The sequence below is a fragment of the Periophthalmus magnuspinnatus genome, chromosome 13 (genome assembly GCF_009829125.3).
Source record: "Periophthalmus magnuspinnatus isolate fPerMag1 chromosome 13, fPerMag1.2.pri, whole genome shotgun sequence".
Classification (NCBI taxonomy): domain Eukaryota; kingdom Metazoa; phylum Chordata; class Actinopteri; order Gobiiformes; family Gobiidae; genus Periophthalmus; species Periophthalmus magnuspinnatus.
The window spans coordinates 2,203,868-2,221,704 of NC_047138.1; the positions used below are offsets into that span (position 1 = coordinate 2,203,868).

The 17,837-nt window shown below is 40.3% G+C and overlaps 2 protein-coding genes across 4 annotated transcripts in view; both read right to left on the reverse strand.

Annotated features, from left to right (window-relative positions):
• Positions 1 to 846: 846 nt before the first annotated feature.
• Positions 847 to 11,498, reverse strand: LOC117380360 (transmembrane protein 25). Its single transcript, XM_033977158.2, has 9 exons — positions 11,326 to 11,498; positions 10,079 to 10,167; positions 9,260 to 9,616; positions 7,794 to 8,084; positions 6,258 to 6,389; positions 6,162 to 6,195; positions 5,980 to 6,089; positions 3,449 to 3,517; positions 847 to 3,371 (listed from the first exon to the last, which is right to left on the reverse strand). Exons 2-9 carry the CDS (start codon positions 10,158 to 10,160, stop codon positions 3,298 to 3,300), a joined length of 1,149 nt encoding a protein of 382 aa, XP_033833049.1. The 5' UTR covers positions 10,161 to 10,167; positions 11,326 to 11,498; the 3' UTR covers positions 847 to 3,297.
• Positions 11,499 to 13,312: 1,814 nt separating this feature from the next.
• sik3 (SIK family kinase 3) overlaps positions 13,313 to 17,837 on the reverse strand; it is a 38,793-nt gene continuing 34,268 nt past the window's right edge. For all 3 annotated transcript variants that reach the window (XM_055225860.1, XM_033976453.2, XM_033976451.2), the window contains one exon: positions 13,313 to 16,382. The gene's annotated coding sequence lies outside the window, so the exon portion shown is untranslated. The remainder of the gene's footprint in view (positions 16,383 to 17,837) is intronic.

Here is a 17,837-nt window from a genome sequence, read left to right on the forward strand (position 1 = left end):
GTGCTCAGGTCTAGAACCAGGACTAAACCGGGACTAAACTGGGACTAAACCAGGACTAAACCGGGACTAAACCGGGACTAAACCAAGACTAAAAAAGGACTAAAAAAGGACTAAACCAGGACTAAACCAGGACTAAACCGGGACTATACCGGGACTAAACCAAGACTAAAAAAGGACTAAACCAGGACTAAACCAGGACTAAACCAGGACTAAACCAGGACTAAACCAGGACTAAACCAGGACTAAACCAAGACTAAACCAGGTCTAAACCAAGACTAAACCAGGACTGAACCAGGACTAAACCAGGACCGAACCAGGACTAAACCGGGACTAAACCAGGACTGAACCAGGACTAAACCAGGACTGAACCAGGACTAAACCAGGACTAAACCAGGACTAAACCAGGACTAAACCAGGACTAAACCAGTGCTAAACATGGACTAAACTAAATCTAAACCAGGTCTAAACCAGGACTAAAAATGTCAAATCAGCCTTTCAGTTTTGTGCAGTTAAAACCTGTAACATTCTTTCTGAAGATGTGACTCAGACCTCGACTTTGACAAAGTTTAAATCCAGACTCTGTTCTGTTTATCTGCTGTGACTGAAAGGGGTTTATTCTGCACTTTTCTCCTTTAATGTTATTTAAAAGAAAAAAGCCAAAATGGTTGAATATCGTCAGTGTAAATCTTTGGTCTTATATCCTTCGTCACAAGTATGTGCGATAAACTCTGACCATTTAAACTGCGACTACTTCATACTCTAATACTGATAAACTCTGTACATTCAGTTAATAACGTGTTTATTTATTTATATTATTATATTTCAAGTATCAGAGGATTCAGTGGACAAAATCTCAACAGGATCTTTATTAGACGCTTTAACACACACATGTACTGTATATGTGCAAACAGTTACACTTTTCTCCACATACAAATACTCACCGCTTCATAATGCACCGTTTGAAGACACTGGAAGGTCAAAGGTCAAATCTCACACAGCACATGTTTTTGGATATTCAGCTGTTATAGCATAGAGCAAGGAGCGCATGCCGTTACTGGGGCATTATGGGTAAGAATATACACACAAATGACACACAATCAGTACGGTATGTTTAAGTTTAAGTTTAAATATGGCTTTTTTCATTCTGGTGCTTGAAAGACTCGGATGAGGGTGTGGCAGATGGAAAGAGACGGAGAAACGGGAAAAATCCAAGATATTTGAGCGTTAGAACAAGTAAATCTGCACAGGTTAGAAAAGAGCGTCCACGTCTGGGGTCATATTGTTCATTTTTTTGTAAATCTAACGTCCAGAGAAAGTTCTTATGAGACCGTTTGGTTTTGTTTACGCTGCGATGTTCCGTTTCCTCGCACGTAACCGGGATTTTTATTCAAAGAAAGAATAAAATGTCACGATAAAAGGCATCTCAGTTGAGGTGTTGTTGCTTGGAATGTTCCGCCGTGTTATTAAACGTATTTGTCTTGTATTTTTTAATTCATGGGTGTTTTTTGTCTTCTCCAAAGTGCTTTAAAAACACATATTCTAACTGCTCAGCTCTCCACAGATCTGACCTGTGATCTGGAGATGATATCTGGACACTTTATATTTTTGTTTTATGCTCTTTATCTTATTATTGTCATGATCCCTGTCAGTCCCGCCCCTTTTTTTGTACGTTCCTTCCTCCCTTCCGTCTCTGAGCCTGGAGCTGGGGCGGAGATCTTGGCTCCTCCCACACACACCTGGACACAACCACCTGCACCTGGGGAGGAAAAGAGGAGCCAGGACCTGACACTCAGCGCCAGATCGTCCGAGTATCTCTGTGGTACTCCCTGATTGGCTCAGTTCATGTTTTTGACTGAACCAGGACTAAAAGAGGACTAAAAGAGGACTAAAAGAGGACTAAAAGAGGACTAAAAAGAGGGCTAAAAGAGGACTACAAGAAGACTGAACTGAGGACTAAAAGAGGACTAAAAGAGGGCTAAAAGAGGACTAAAAAGAGGGCTAAAAGAGGACTACAAGAAGACTGAACTGAGGACTAAAAGGGGACTAAAAGAGGACTAAAAGAAGACTGAACTGAGGACTAACTGAGGACTAAAAGGGGACTAAAAGAAGACTGAACTGAGGACTAAAAGAAGACTGAACTGAGGACTAACTGAGGACTAAAAGAGGACTAAAAGGACTAAAAGAGGGCTAAAAGAGGGCTAAAAGAGGACTAAAAGAGGACTAAAAGAAGACTGAACTGAGGACTAAAAGAAGACTGAACTGAGGACTAAAAGAGGACTAAAAGGGGACTAAAAGAGGGCTAAAAGAGGACTAAAAGAGGACTAAAAGAGGACTAAAAGGGGAATAAAAGGGGACTAAAAGAAGACTGCACTGAGGACTAAAAGAAGACTGAACTGAGGAGTAAAAGGGGACTAAAAGGGGACTAAAAGAAGACTGAACTGAGGACTAAAAGAGGACTAGAAGAGGGCTAAAAGAGGACTGAACTGAGGATAAGAGGAGGCAGGACCTCACACTCAGTGCCAGATCTCTGTGGTACTTCCTGCTTGGCTCAGTTCGTATTTTTGCGTCTTTTGACTTTGCTTATTTGGATACTTTTGCTCTTCACCAGATCCTGCTTCCTGTCCGTCCCGTCTCAGACTCTGCTACTCTCGCTCTACCCTCGGACCCAAACACCTCGCTCCCCCCGAGTTCTGTCTTTTTGGTCCCTCCTGTCAAACTTTACGACAATTATTCATCTATTTTATACCTAATTTCCTCTATACTTTGACACCCACTGTGGCGCAGAAATATTGAGGAACATTCCAGGTAAAGAAACAACATCTCTACAGAGAACCTCCAGCAGAAATGTCCCAAAATGGAGGTTAAATTATGGGTAAACACACATCAAATACATGTAGTCCACTGTTAGCTGCCCGAAATCGAATAAAAATATATTAACGTCACCTCACATCTTAAGAAATGTTTATACGGTCTGGAAAATTATAAGAAAAAGTCAAATAAAAACTGAAATTTAGCATTTTTTGATTCAGGGCCAAACGATGTAAAGTGTTAGCGTAGCCTGTTATTTAAGACATTTGATTTGTGCCATAAAACTGCAGAGAGTGAATGGTTTGTGAGTTTGAGCACAGATTCCGAGCGTCCGGCGTTACCTTCGTCTCGTCTGAGGACTTTAGATTTGCAGAGAGCGGCGGATTGGTTTGGTCGTTCTGTGGAACCCTCACCAGACTTTTCCTGTTGGTTAGTAATGGAGTTTCTCATGCACAGTTTCGTTAGTTCATTCGTCTTTAATGCGTTTTATCAGAGCCAGATCTCCTCACTGCTTGTGCTGTTCACTTTGTAGATGTAGCCCACCATCGGATATCGAGCGAAACCTGGAGTCGGTGGAGGAAATCAGTGGAGGAAAGTACAAGAGGTAGAAAAACTGTGTATAATGATAAATGTGGGTTACCTCTGGCGGCGTAAGCTAACGACAAATCTTCCTCCTCGTCTAAACTGTGTTGTTTTGCGATATCTCGAACTAAAACATACAAAAAATTAACAACATTTAAACATTTAAAGACTTAAAGATTTAAACATTTAAACACTTAAACATTTAAACACGGGTGAGGAGAAAGTTCAACTGGTTTAGGCCTGGAAGTCATAGAACAAGGCATTAGACTTTGTTGCTCCTGCTCTAGTCCAGGTTTAGTCCAGGTTTAGTCCAGGTTTAGTCCAGGTTTAGTCCTGCTCTAGTCCAGGTTTAGTCCATGTTTAGTCCAGGTTTAGTCCAGGTTTAGTCCAGGTTTAGTCCTGCTCTAGTCCAGGTTTAGTCCAGTTTTAGTCCAGTTTTAGTCCTGCTCTCATCCTGATCTAGTCCAGGTTTAGTCCAGGTTTAGTCCTGCTCTAGTCCAGGTTTAGTCCAGGTTTAGTCCAGGTTTAGTCCTGCTCTAGTCCAGGTTTAGTCCATGTTTAGTCCATGTTTAGTCCAGGTTTAGTCCAGGTTTAGTCCAGGTTTAGTCCAGGTTTAGTCCAGGTTTAGTCCTGCTCTAGTCCAGGTTTAGTCCAGGTTTAGTCCTGCTCTAGTCCAGGTTTAGTCCAGGTTTAGTCCTGCTCTAGTCCAGGTTTCATCCAGGTTTCGTCCAGGTTTCGTCCAGGTTTAATCCTGCTCTCATCCTGATCTGGTCCTGATCTGGTCCTGATTTTGTCAGGTTTAGTCCTGCTCTCGTCTGATCTAGTCCAGGTTTAGTCCAGGTTTAGTCCAGGTTTAGTCCAGGTTTAGTCCAGGTTTAGTCCAGGTTTAGTCCTGATCTTCATGAGTAAACATTATAATATAGATTAAAAAAAATAGTGTAACTTGGGCCCTTAAAGTGTATTTTTTGTCCTTGTACTTGTACTTCACTTTGACCCATGTGTCTAAACCCCTGGACATTTGGCTCCACCCTGTGTAGTATTTGAGTACATATTTGAGTACATATTTGAGTACATATTAGAGTACATATTAGAGTACATATTTGAGTACATATTTGAGTACATATTTGAGTACATATTAGAGTACATATTAGAGTACATATTAGAGTACATATTTGAGTACATATTAGAGTACATATTAGAGTACATATTAGAGTACATATTTGAGTACATATTTGAGTACATATTAGAGTACATATTAGAGTACATATTAGAGTACATATTTGAGTACATATTAGAGTACATATTAGAGTACATATTAGAGTACATATTTGAGTACATATTTGAGTACATATTTGAGTACATATTAGAGTACATATTAGAGTACATATTTGAGTCCATATTTGAGTACATATTTGAGTACATATTAGAGTACATATTAGAGTACATATTAGAGTACATATTAGAGTACATATTTGAGTCCATATTTGAGTCCATATTTGAGTACATATTAGAGTACATATTAGAGTACATATTAGAGTACATATTTGAGTACATATTTGAGTACATATTAGAGTACATATTAGAGTACATATTAGAGTACATATTTGAGTCCATATTTGAGTATATATTTGAGTACATATTAGAGTACATATTAGAGTACATATTTGAGTATATATTTGAGTACATATTAGAGTACATATTTGAGTCCATATTTGAGTACATATTAGAGTACATATTTGAGTCCATATTTGAGTACATATTTGAGTACATATTTGAGTCCATATTAGAGTACATATTTGAGTACATATTTGAGTACATATTTGAGTCCATATTTGAGTACATATTAGAGTACATATTAGAGTACATATTTGAGTCCATATTAGAGTACATATTTGAGTACATATTAGAGTACATATTAGAGTACATATTAGAGTCCATATTAGAGTACATATTTGAGTCCATATTTGAGTCCATATTAGAGTACATATTTGAGTACATATTAGAGTACATATTAGAGTACATATTAGAGTACATATTTGAGTACATATTTGAGTACATATTTGAGTACATATTAGAGTACATATTAGAGTACATATTTGAGTACATATTTGAGTCCATATTTGAGTCCATATTAGAGTACATATTTGAGTACATATTAGAGTACATATTAGAGTACATATTAGAGTACATATTTGAGTACATATTTGAGTCCATATTAGAGTACATATTTGAGTCCATATTTGAGTACATATTTGAGTACATATTAGAGTACATATTAGAGTACATATTAGAGTACATATTTGAGTACATATTTGAGTCCATATTTGAGTCCATATTAGAGTACATATTTGAGTACATATTAGAGTACATATTAGAGTACATATTAGAGTACATATTTGAGTACATATTTGAGTCCATATTTGAGTACATATTAGAGTACATATTAGAGTACATATTAGAGTACATATTAGAGTCCATATTAGAGTACATATTTGAGTATATATTTGAGTACATATTTGAGTACATATTTGAGTACATATTTGAGTACATATTTGAGTACATATTTGAGTACACATTTTATTTGTGAACCTCTTTTTAAAGTGCTGAGGTCGTTGAGCTGCATGTTCGAAGGTAAAGACATGTTTTCTCGGGGCATGTGGGGCTTTTCCGCTTTCTCCGTCTTCAAAGTCGTGGATTCACTGACAAAATACAACAAAAGGAAATCAAACCTACAGACGACGTAAATACAGCCTCTTTTGTTACAACAGTACCTCCTAGTGGCCATCACGATCTCCACAGGCTCCTCTGAAACACCATAAATCACACGTTCTTATTAAATAACTAGAACGAGCACAGATGTGTCTTACCGATGGTTTTGCTCTTGTTTTTTTGCATGAGGCAGAGAACGATGAGGCTGAGGATGAGCAGAGCCATGAACGCCATGGCTCCTCCCGTCACGATCCCCAACATCGGCACCTCCACCCGGGACTGGAGGAACTCTGAGGGAACGACGAGAGAACAGCCACGAATAATATAAAAAAACTGTTATTTAAATGATTTATTTACATTTAAACACTTTATTATTATGATTATTTCTCTATAATATGTTTTTTATTTTGTTTAGTTTAGAAGATAATATTCATAAATAATATAAAAAACAGTTATTTAATTGATTTGTTACATTTTTAAACAGTTTATTATTATGATTATTTCTCTATAATCTGTTTTTTGTTTTGTTTAGAAGATAATATTTATAGATAATATAAAAAACTGTTATTTAATAGATTTTTTTATTTTTTTTTACATTTAAAGACTTTATTATTATGATTATTTCTCTTTAACCTGTTTTTTAGTTTAGTTTAGAAGATAATATTCATAAATAATATTAAAAAACAGTTATTTAATAGATTTTTAAAATGTTTAAACAGTTTATTATTATGATTATTTCGCTATAATCTGTTTTTTAAATTTTGTTTAGTTTAGAAGATAATATTCATAAATAATATCAAAAACAGTTATTTAATTGATTTTTTTTTTACATTTAAACACTTTATTATTATGATTATTTCTCTATAATCTGTTTTTTAAATTTTGTTTAGTTTAGAAGATAATATTCATAAATAATATCAAAAACAGTTATTTAATTGATTTTTTTTTACATTTAAAGACTTTATTATTATGATTATTTCTCTATAATCTGTTTTTTTAATTTTGTTTAGTTTAGTTTAGAAGATAATATTCATAAATAATATAAAAAACAGTTATTTAATTGATTTTTAAAAATGTTTAAACAGTTTATTATTATGATTATTTCTCTTTAGCCTGTTTTTTATTTAATTTAGAAGATAATATTCATAAATAATATAAAAAACAGTTATTTGATAGATTTTTTTTACATTTAAAGACTTTATTATTATGATTATTTCTCTATAATCTGTTTTTTGTTTTGTTTTATTACTTATACTCTTATCGTCATGCCAAATATTCTACGGTGCGGTTTCAAACACTTCCATCTCTCCGTCGGTGGCAGACGACTCCACCGGGTCAAATTACAGGTCAGATCTATGGAGAGGCAAGCCCACTCACAGTAACAGTGTGTGTTTTTTTAAGGCAGTAAAAACAGCAGCAGTCTAGTAAAAACAAGATTTAGAAAAAACAAAAGACATTTTTAACATTCCAGGCAAAGTAATAACATCTTTATAGAGACACTGCAGCAGAAAAGTTACACAGTGCATCTTTAAATTCTATAAGTCTATGTGTTTGTCAGACTTTTTTTAAACTGGCACATCGTCGTTATGTAAATCTAGACTTTTCTATGAGATGATTGTCGACTTTAGAAGGTTCTGAACCCGCTCCACAGTCAAAAAAGAGTAAACCGGTGCAGACTGAACGTGATAACCGACCTGCGAGCGTGAGGTTGCTCTGCGCCGTTCCCAGGCTGTTGTCGGCGTTCAGCGACATGTTCCCCGACAGGCTGCTCAGCGCCACACGCAGGCTGTGATTGGTTAACCAGGGGTAGCTGTGGGAGTCCAGGATGAGGAAGTCCGAGGTGTTGGCGACGACATGACCCGTCTGGTCCATGAAGCTGAGGGTGGCGGGCGGATTGGACCGGACCAGAGCGAACAGGACCAAAGAGAGGCCCGGGTCTGCGGTCTCGCTGTACTGGGCTTTGACTTTGAGGATCTCGGGCTGGACTGGACACAGAAGAACAAAGTCAAGTATCATCTCAAACATCCATTTTACCATCCTGTCTGCCACCTGACCCGTAACCCCTGCTCTGTCAGATCTGTGGAGAGGCAAGTCCGCCCACAGCCTCAGTGTAAACAGCTATAATGTAAAGACGAGCCACTTATCATCATCACGTTCAAACCTGTTCAGTGCATTAAGTCAACGAGAACGAGACCAGACGCCGCGACGACTGAAACCCCGAAACGGACTGAAACCACGTCTGAACCGAGGGGTCACGATGGGGTCATCAGAAAACGCTGCTCTTCAGGAGGTGGACAAGCGGCAACGGAACAGGTGAGTGATTTTATACCGAAATAATCCTGGTTACGATGAATCTGCAAGACCTGGACACCTATAAATGTGTTTCAGCTCTGCAAAGAAAAGGAGACGGAAGAACAGCTTTGGCGTCTCTGACTCTGTTCACACGCACATCTGACCGTTATCTGATTTCTGGAGTTGTTTTTTGATAATCAGATTTCTCTTGGCCCTATACACAAAAGCAAAAAAGTCTGATCTAAACATCGTCTTTTCTGACTAAAGTAGTGATCTGATTTTACCGGACATTTAACGCACCCGCTGTTTACGTGACGTTTCAATAATCCAATAACTCCAGAAATCAGATAACGATCAGTTGTGCGTGTAAACAAAGCCACTGTTTACGTATTTGTTTCTGTTTTAGGTCCCGCAGCTTCGCCAAAGAAAAAAGAAATGTCCAAAAGATGTTCTCCTGGTTGAAACGGTTCATCTGTTTCTGCCGTGGCACCGACGAATAAGACGTCCATCCACGTTCTTCCTCTTCTCCGGGGGCGGGTCGCGGGGGCAGCGGGCTACGCAGGGACTCCCAGACTTCCCTCACCCCAGACACGTCCTCCAGCTCCTCCAGGCGTTCCCAGACCAGACGTAAATACTTTCATTTAAACGCATTTTGGAAGGATTTAAGTTGTGGTAGCCGTGACCATTTTGAATAATATTGCAGAAGTAAGTTAATTAATTAAAAATCTCCGGTTACTGGCAAAAAGTGCAGTCTGTAGTGTCCTTTTTTTGTTGTTTTTTTGCATGATTCAGAGTGACAGACCAATCACACGTGTTGATTTTATAAACGTTAAAACCCAGACACGCTGACAAACACAAAAACACTTACACTGTATATTCAACATGACCGTAGCGTTGTAACTTTGCCCCGTTTTAGGATTTGAAGCGGCGCACACCAGCTCCCGGTCCCATCTCCGGACTTTTAAAGAGAAAGTGCTGTTGGGAGGCTGAACGTTCGGTCTGTCCCTGAAATCATCCCGCGGCGGCATCATGACTCTGCGCCCTCTTTTCGGCGGGGGTTTACTCTGCGCGTGCTGCTGTTCTCCGTTGAGGTACCAGGTGAGGAGGGGAGGAGCGCGCGGGTCCCAACTGTCCGTCTGACAGTTGAAGCGGTGGGTGATGTTCTCCCTCAGGGTCAGAGAGGCGCGCTGACGTCCATCGATTTTGGGGCCAGACTCGACTGCACCTGGGAATTAGACGACGATGATGACGATTTATCATTCGGTGATTACGTTTTTATGTCTGAATAATCCTCTCATCCAGGTAGATTAAAAGATATTTGTATTTTTAGCTTTGTATTTGTAGTTTATCTGTGTAGTAGTGTTGTCACGATGCTAACGAATAGACTTGATTTACTCGAGTTAGTCCAATTCTGAGCTACGATGATAATAAAAATACTCTTTACATAGACAATAGTACTTTTTTTTATATTCCCCTGTGGTTTTATATCTGTGTAATCCCTCAATCGTACAGATATATGTGATTTTACACTAGTTTCTGTCGTGTTTATGTGACTTTTTAGTATCGATACTTGTTCAAATGAGTTTTAATGTTGCTTAGTATCTGTTTTCTACACTTTCCACAACCCTACTACATAGATATAACATTTCCTCAAGTCAAACCTGGAGATACTTGTGACTTCTTTTACCTGTCCAGGATAAGGCGAGCGTGTGAAGCAGCACGACAGCGGAGCTCTTCATCCTGTCCTCAGCTCCTCTTCTCACTAACATCTACCTGCTGGACACAAAATACCACGCAGATCCTCGTGAAAGTACGTCTAAAACTGTAAATATCCATCAGTGTCATCGGCTCCACAGAGAGCTTCATCGCATTTCATAAAATATGCAGAAGCAACCTCTTAGGAAACGGCAATTTTGTATTTAGCCTCGTTCAATAATCGATTAGACGCGGTGGAAAAGTCGTGTGGGGACAAACAACAGCCGCAGATGGTTTTATAAACTACATGAACCTTTTATTACACAGACAGGGCTCAAGGTGTTCACTTTAAAACCTTTCTCTCTCTCATAGTTGGGTCAAAGTAGAGAGTAGAGTCGCCTACAGTAACTTGAACAATCTCTAATCCAGCGATGATTTGTGAGAAACAAGGGAATTTTCAGGTATTTTGGCATGATCGACAGACAGAGAGGCATTATTAGTGTAGGCGAGCAGTTATAAGTCTGTTTTTGCAGATTTGTGGCTTCTAAATAAACATCCCTCGTGAAAAGACAACTTCACTCGTCTTCTGTCCCTAAAGATCTGCAACTTAAGCCATAATCCTGCTATTAACAAATGCCATTACACTGCGATTTAAATCCACACGATATTTCTCTGAGCAAACCTGATAACAGACTTTAGTATCGGGCACTGCTTCATCACTGGAACTCACTGACATTGAGAATAACTTTGGTTCAGCTGAAAGAAGAATTTTAGAGGAGAGCGCCCGATTTTCAACTTAACAGCTCATTTAGTGTGAAAGATCTCACCCCAACAGTAACACCAGACCTGCAGTTTGTACCAAAAGACCTGCAGTTTGTACCAAAAGACCTGCAGTTTGTATCAAAAGACCCGCAGTTTGTATCAAAAGACCCGCAGTTTGTACCTCAGACCTGCAGTTTGGGCATCACTGACACTGACACTGAGTAATGTCTGACAGTGGACTGGCTCAGTCACGTGATCCTCCAGCTCCACGGATGGAGGCAGAAGTGTCACTAAACTCCAGGTCAGTCACATTTCAGGACGTATCGTGTCATCACACACAGAGTAAATGAAGTCTGCAGCTGCACGTTCTGCGCTGACACTCACTGCAGCTGCTCTAAACCTGAGGACGCGTGTCTGGACAGGGCCGTTTGCCGCATGCACAACATCCAAACCTCCAGCCTCGGTCTGAGTCTTTACCTCAGGTTTTTGAGCGTGACGTGCGGGTCTAGTCTCTCTGAAGCGCGGCGCAGCTCCATGTGTGCGGCAGAGACGTGCAAAGAGGCAGAAAGCGACGTGAGCAGCGGAGGAAAAGCAGTGAGAACAACAGCGAGAGAAGAGGCAGCTCCTCTGAGTCAGGAGGCTTCATCTGCGCACGCACCGTGGGCACGCACGTTACGCACGGACACGAGGCGCGTCTCTGCTGAGTCTGAGTCTGAGTCTTTCTCTGGGAAAATATCAAACAACTTTTGATTTGGACTCACATATTTAGCCCTGGTTGTGTCTAAATGTTTTGGGCTCTTTTTGAGGCTTTTTACTTTACAAACAAAACTGTGTCCAGACTGTGAAAAATACAAATGAAACATATCCCAGACTTAATCAGACTTAATCACCAATAGGTCATTGTGTTTGAATTATTTCTGAATATTAACTTGGAAAAACTGTCTGTGGATGTTCATTTGACATAATAATTTGTCCAGTTGACAGATTTAAACTTCATCTTTCTCCAGATTCATCTCCACAGACACATTGAGCTCACACAGACACAGAGCAGAGTGTGAGGAGGAAAGACTGAACATGGAAACAGGAGGAGGAGAAAGGAGGAGGAAACAGGAGGAGGACAAACATCCAATGAGGAGCAGCGCGTGACACACTGATCTACTGCAGCTCGTGAGCGCGCGAGACAAACGGCTCTTTACGCACCAACATGAACGCGCCCGCGTGCGCGCTGCTCCATCAGCCCAGAATAAAAACCCTCAGTGTGCAGAGGAGGAGAGGGGAGGAGAGGAGGAGAGGAGCAAAGGAGAGAGGAGAAGAGGAGAGAGGAGGAGAGGAGGGGAGGAGGGGAGGAGGAGAGAGGAGAGGAGAGAGGAGAGGAGGAGGAGGAGGAGAGGAGAGAGGAGAGGAGAGAGGAGAGAGGAGAGGAGAGAGGAGGAGGAGAGAGGAGAGGAGAGAGGAGAGGAGAGAGGAGGAGGAGAGAGGAGGAGAGGAGGAGAGAGGAGAGAGGAGGAGGAGAGAGGAGGAGAGGAGGAGGGGAGGAGGAGAGGGGAGAGAGGAGGAGGGGAGAGAGGAGAAAAGAGGAGAGGAGGAGCAGAGGAGAGAGGAGGAGGGGAGGAGCAGAGGAGAGGAGCAAAGAAGAGAGGAGAAAAGAGGAGAGAGGAGAAGAGGAGAGAGGAAGAGGGGAGGAGAGAAGAGGGGAGGAGAGAAGAGGAGAGAGGAGGGAAGAGGAGAGAGGAGCAGAGGAGGAGAGGAGACGAGGAGAGAGGAGGAGAGGAGAGAGGAGGAGCAGAGGAGAGGAGAGAGGAGGAGGGGAGGAGCAGAGGAGAGGAGGGGAGGAGGAGAGAGGAGGAGCAGAGGAGAGAGGAGAAGCAGAGGAGGAGCAGAGGAGAGGAGAGAGGAGGAAGAGAGGAGGAGAGGAGAGAGGAGGAGAGGAGAGAGGAGGGAAGAGGAGAGAGGAGCAGAGGAGGAGAGGAGCAGAGAAGAGGAGAGGAGAGAGGAGGAGCAGCTCCAGAGCGGCTCTGAGTCCTTGTGCAGATAAATGTTTCTGTGGACTTGATTCTTTAAAGTCTGATTATGAAAAACGAGACTGAAAAATGTCAGACTGAGGGAAACTGAAATGTGATTTTGTGCCTCTAAAATTAGAAAAACAAAGATTTTCTCTGCCATGACTTTAACTCTACATTTAGAAAACACGTCCATAAAAATCAGATAAATAACTCGTGTGTTTGAGGTTTGACTCAGGATAAATCTGTTCAAACACAGTGACATGTGTCGGTTTAATCGGTGAAGTGTCGGCAAAGTACAAAGATTCAAAACTCATACTTCAATCTTTTAAATCTTTCACATTAGTTTGACCTTTTTACATCATTTTCCATCTGAAATGTGATAAACTACTTCAGAAAAACAAATCAAAGTTGTGTAAAGTTGATTCACATTTCTGCACAAACACACGTCCAGTCCACATCCTTTTTTAAATTATTTCTTTATTTATATATATTTATTTATTCATCTCAGTTTGGTTGATATTCTTTTTAATCATCGTTGCACTTTAGTATTTGTACTCAAATGAACATAAACAGAAAAGGGACATAATTAACTGAAAAAAAAAGAAAACAAAAACATTAAATTAAAATGAGGAAACAGGTGTGGAGCGGAGAGTTGTCTTGTAGAATAGAAAGAGTTTAGATGGAAAGGGCCATTCTGCGTCAACTGCAACTTTTCCCAGGGTTCAACTGTGCTTCCCGAATACGACGCGGAAGTTTATATCCAAATGATTAATCCCAATGAGATTTAAAACTACAACTCAGCCACAAGAATCATAAACAAAGACTCTATTTGTCCCGATGACAAAATGAAGAGCGGGCGAAGTTTAAAGTCACCCACACGATGATTGAGCTCAAAGTACAGCTGCATAAACACATATGCAACACCCCCACTCCATAAACCCGGCCTAACACCTTTAATTAGGTCAAACTTTCAATATTTTTAGGCTTTTAGTTGGTCCAAAACAGACAAAATAACAAAACGTGTACAGTACTCGACTCTATACTACACTTTTTTTAGTTTTGTTTCGTTGCAGTAGCAGCAAATCATCAAATATCGTTACGCCAAGACCAGCTCGAACCTATTTGGCGTGGAAAAAATGTCCGTTTATAATCACGTAACAGTATTCCACTAAAAGAATAAACTGCAGACGACCATCGCCGTCACTGATATCGGAATAATAGCTTATAATTTCCACAGAAACACAGTCGACTTGTGCGTGAAGGGACACAAAAAACACGGCGACTTTACACGTTTTACTTTTATGATTCGGAGTGGACAGTGGAAAGTGTCGCCGTAATCGTCTGTCCAAATTAAACTAAATCAAATCCAGATGTACGCAGGTATACGGGAAGCACAGAGAACTCCTGGACACCTCATAACCCTCCGTTACGTAACATTACAGTATTTTGTTTACAGTATTAATCCACAACTTTAAATCTCTCTCTGGCCCAGTCCTGGTGCGACGCTGAACGAGAAGAAGCAAAATTAAATTAATATAAAACGTCAAGGGCTCCTGTAGCTTTTCACAACGAAGCTGAGGTCCAAAGCCACAAACACGGCCGAGTATCGTATTGGTTTTGCTTTTTCGAGTCCGCTCGTTTCCTTCCCTGCGTCCTTAGCGTTAACAGGAGGCGAGCGCAGTTCTACAGATCCGTTCAACCGTCCGCCGGGTAGAAATCCCACTTTTTCCGATGCGTCCTTCTCTATTTGAGGGGAGCAAAAGGCAAAAAAAAAAGATGCGGAAAATGAAGGAGAAACTGTAATAATAGACGAAGTAGTGTCCTCCTCGGTTGTAACGAGGCTAGCCGGGAAGGAGGCGGGGTCTGTCTGGTCCGTAAGGCGCCGTTCGAAGCGAGAAAAGATGGTACGGGCTCGAAGCGGGGACAGCAAAAACAGAAACAGGTTTTGTCCGTGTCCACATCGTGACATTAAAGATGATATGTCAGCTATTTTACAAGTTATTTCCTTGTTTTTAATGGACATTTTTTCACCTTTTTTTTGTTAAAGTCTTTTTGTAGTAGCACCCGTCCATCCCACAGCCCCCCGAAAAATGTCTGACCCTGTTTAACCTGCCACAAACCTTTTTCAAAAAACAAACAGGCCCCCGGAAAAACACCGACGAGAATGACGTTTCACAACATCAACTTTTGAAATGATACTTTTAAAAGCAACACAAAATAATTACTCTCCTCTTATTCAAGTGTCTCAATAGAATAATATTAAAACAATAAGAACAATCTTTTTTACGACACAGAAAGAGCACGGCCTCTTCTCTCTGTCCTCGGTCTTTTGGCTAGAAATCTCAAGGTTCATTAAACAAAACAAAAAAAAAGGTGGTAAAAGACGTTCCAAAAATTACAAATGACCAAAAAAAAATTATATAAAAAAGCCTTTCTTTGACGACTTTCCCAACAAAATAATAAAATAAAAAGTTAGATTACATACAGAAATGGCAATAGCGCTCTATACATGGCATAACTGTACAAGGAAAGAAGGAGGAGCAAATGTTTGGTGAAACTACCCACAATGCAATACACTTTCACTTTGACATGGAAAGGTTCAAAGCGGTATGGAAATGCATGTAAGCAGAGGGTTATGGCGTCGGAGAGGGGCGTCAACAGGGGGCGCTGTAACAGACAACAGGGTAGAGTTTGAAAGAAAGTGCAGAATTAGTTAAGTAATAGAGAACAATTTCTTCCTTGCAACACAGTACTGTTTTTCTGTTAATAATAATATAATTAATATAATAAAAGTTCTTTACAGAAAACAGTAAGAGTAACAATATTGACCATACACTAATGCCTACACGAACATTGGCTGCAAAAATAAAACAGAAAAATAAAAGTAACACGTATGAAGAGAGCTGGTTTGTCCTGTGCGATGTCGATTAGCCGTCTTTGGAAATACAGATCGCGAAAAAGAAACGCACCACTTCCTGCTTTTTAGTCCAATAATCCGAGGTTGGAATCCGCCCGGGAATGATCGCCACGGGAACGCAAAAGGGGAGCGGACCGAACCCCAGGTCTGAACTCAATACTTTGGGCTTGTGGCAACATTTTGTATTGTGTGAGAATGCCTGTCCAATGCCGGAAAAAAACAGGCACGTCGTGAAATATGCCGACGAACTGAAAAGAAGAAGAGGCGGGGACGGGGGCGGAGGAGGATCCGGTTGAGGATTTAGGGATGGGACGAGTGTGGCGACCCCCGGGAAATGTAAATCTATGGACAGCCAGTGGCAATGAGTGCTGGATGTCTGTGCAGAAGAAGAAGATGCTGGCACTTTGACCTTTTGAACTGAACAAGGTCCCACCCGTATGTTATGTACACCCCCCTCCCCGTCCCGGAAACACCCACCCCTCCCCTCACGCAGACCCCCCCAAAACAAATGGGACAGACACACGGAGCGCTCGGGCCGACGGCGGCGGTGAGGCGTGATGCTGCTCAACTCAGGATGGCTGATATGGACCGCTGTACACAGGACGCACATCCACCTGCAGGAAAACAACATTACAGGCTTTATTTTTTCATTCGTGACGAGGTTTTTTGAAGATTCAGAGCTGCAACGAACGATTATTTCAGCTGTCTGCTAGTCACTTTTGTCGATTAGTCAGAAAATTAACTCTACGGAACATTTTTTTACACATTTTAAACCAAATAAAGGTTGAAATATGACGACTGGCTGTTTCTAGATAAAGATATTATTGATGAAAAGCAGAAAATGTTTACTTTTTTGACATTTTGATTAAGTAACGCAGCTGTGTTTGTTATAAAAAGTTGTTTTCATATGTGTTTTAAAGTCTGTAAAGCCCAGATAACAATAATAATCAAAATATATTTACGATTATTTACGACTAATCACATTTATTTTGCTTAATCGTAGCAGCAGAAGAAGAAAATCCTTGCGAAATGTGACTGATAGGAAATAATTAAGACTGTGACACATATCGCTGCTTGTTTTTTTCTTTTTCTGCGAAGTTATTTCACTGCAAACAGCATTTACTTTAGCTGAATACTCCATTAAACCGCTGCACAGTCGACATCAGTAAAGTGTCTCCGAAGTGGAATCATGTTTCTGTTTCACGTTTTGTCAAGTTTGAGCACGAAAAGACGATGTGAAAACTGTACAAACTCATTTACATTCAGTAACAGAGCCAAAAACGTATATCTGGAGACGTTATAGTTTATACATCACAATCTCTCATAGAAACATTAGAACTGTGGAGTCGAGGGGAATTACCCAGATTTGATGGATAATTATAAGCTCATAAATTTAACTTCACACTGAACATGTAGACACTAGTGCTGCTGTAGTTTCTATACATTTCTGCTCAAACTATGGAGCCTCTGGTGATCGAAAATCTATTAATGGTGAATAAAAAATTGTCATCCAACTTACATTTTTAATAATCAGTCGGTCTTCTTTTAAAATAAAGCTGCGTTTGCTTTTTATGATTAATAATGAAAATGTTTTACTTGTTTTAGGAGGAAAAAAAACATCGTCTAAAGGAGCCATTATTGCCCTCGACATTATGAAAACAAAACGCTATTTCTCGTCTTATCAGCAGAAACTAATCATCTACATGCTTTCTGTGTTCTGTGTCCTGATTGGCTGTTGGACTGTAGACCATTATGTCGTGCGTCCTGATTGGCTAAGGGACTGTAGACTGTTTGCAATTTGTTTTCTCCCCGACAAAACCCACAATGTCGATGAAACGTTCTGCACCGACAAAGACGCCGACGAAGGTTTGAACTTTGAGAGAGTTTAAACGAGAGAGAAATGTGAGAAAATGTTAACGCCTGTGTGAGAAAAGTGTATAAAGTGTGTGGTGAGGGGTTTGACAGACAAAAACATAGAGAATAATTGTCAAAAATAGCTGATACTTTGCGGATTTTGCCTCTTGCGGGTTATTTTTTAGAACATAACCCCTGCGATAAACGAGGGACCA

Coding starts and splice junctions, on each gene's coding strand:
- LOC117380360 (XM_033977158.2), bottom strand. CDS start 10,160: ATGTTAGTGAGAAGAGGAGCTGAGGACAGGATGAAGAGCTCCGCTGTC. Junction 8,085..9,259: donor GGTCATGTTGAATATACAGT/GTAAGTGTTTTT, acceptor TTCTGTGTCCAG/TCCAGCCCGAGATCCTCAAA. Junction 3,372..3,448: donor GTTAGCTTACGCCGCCAGAG/GTAACCCACATT, acceptor CACCGACTCCAG/GTTTCGCTCGATATCCGATG.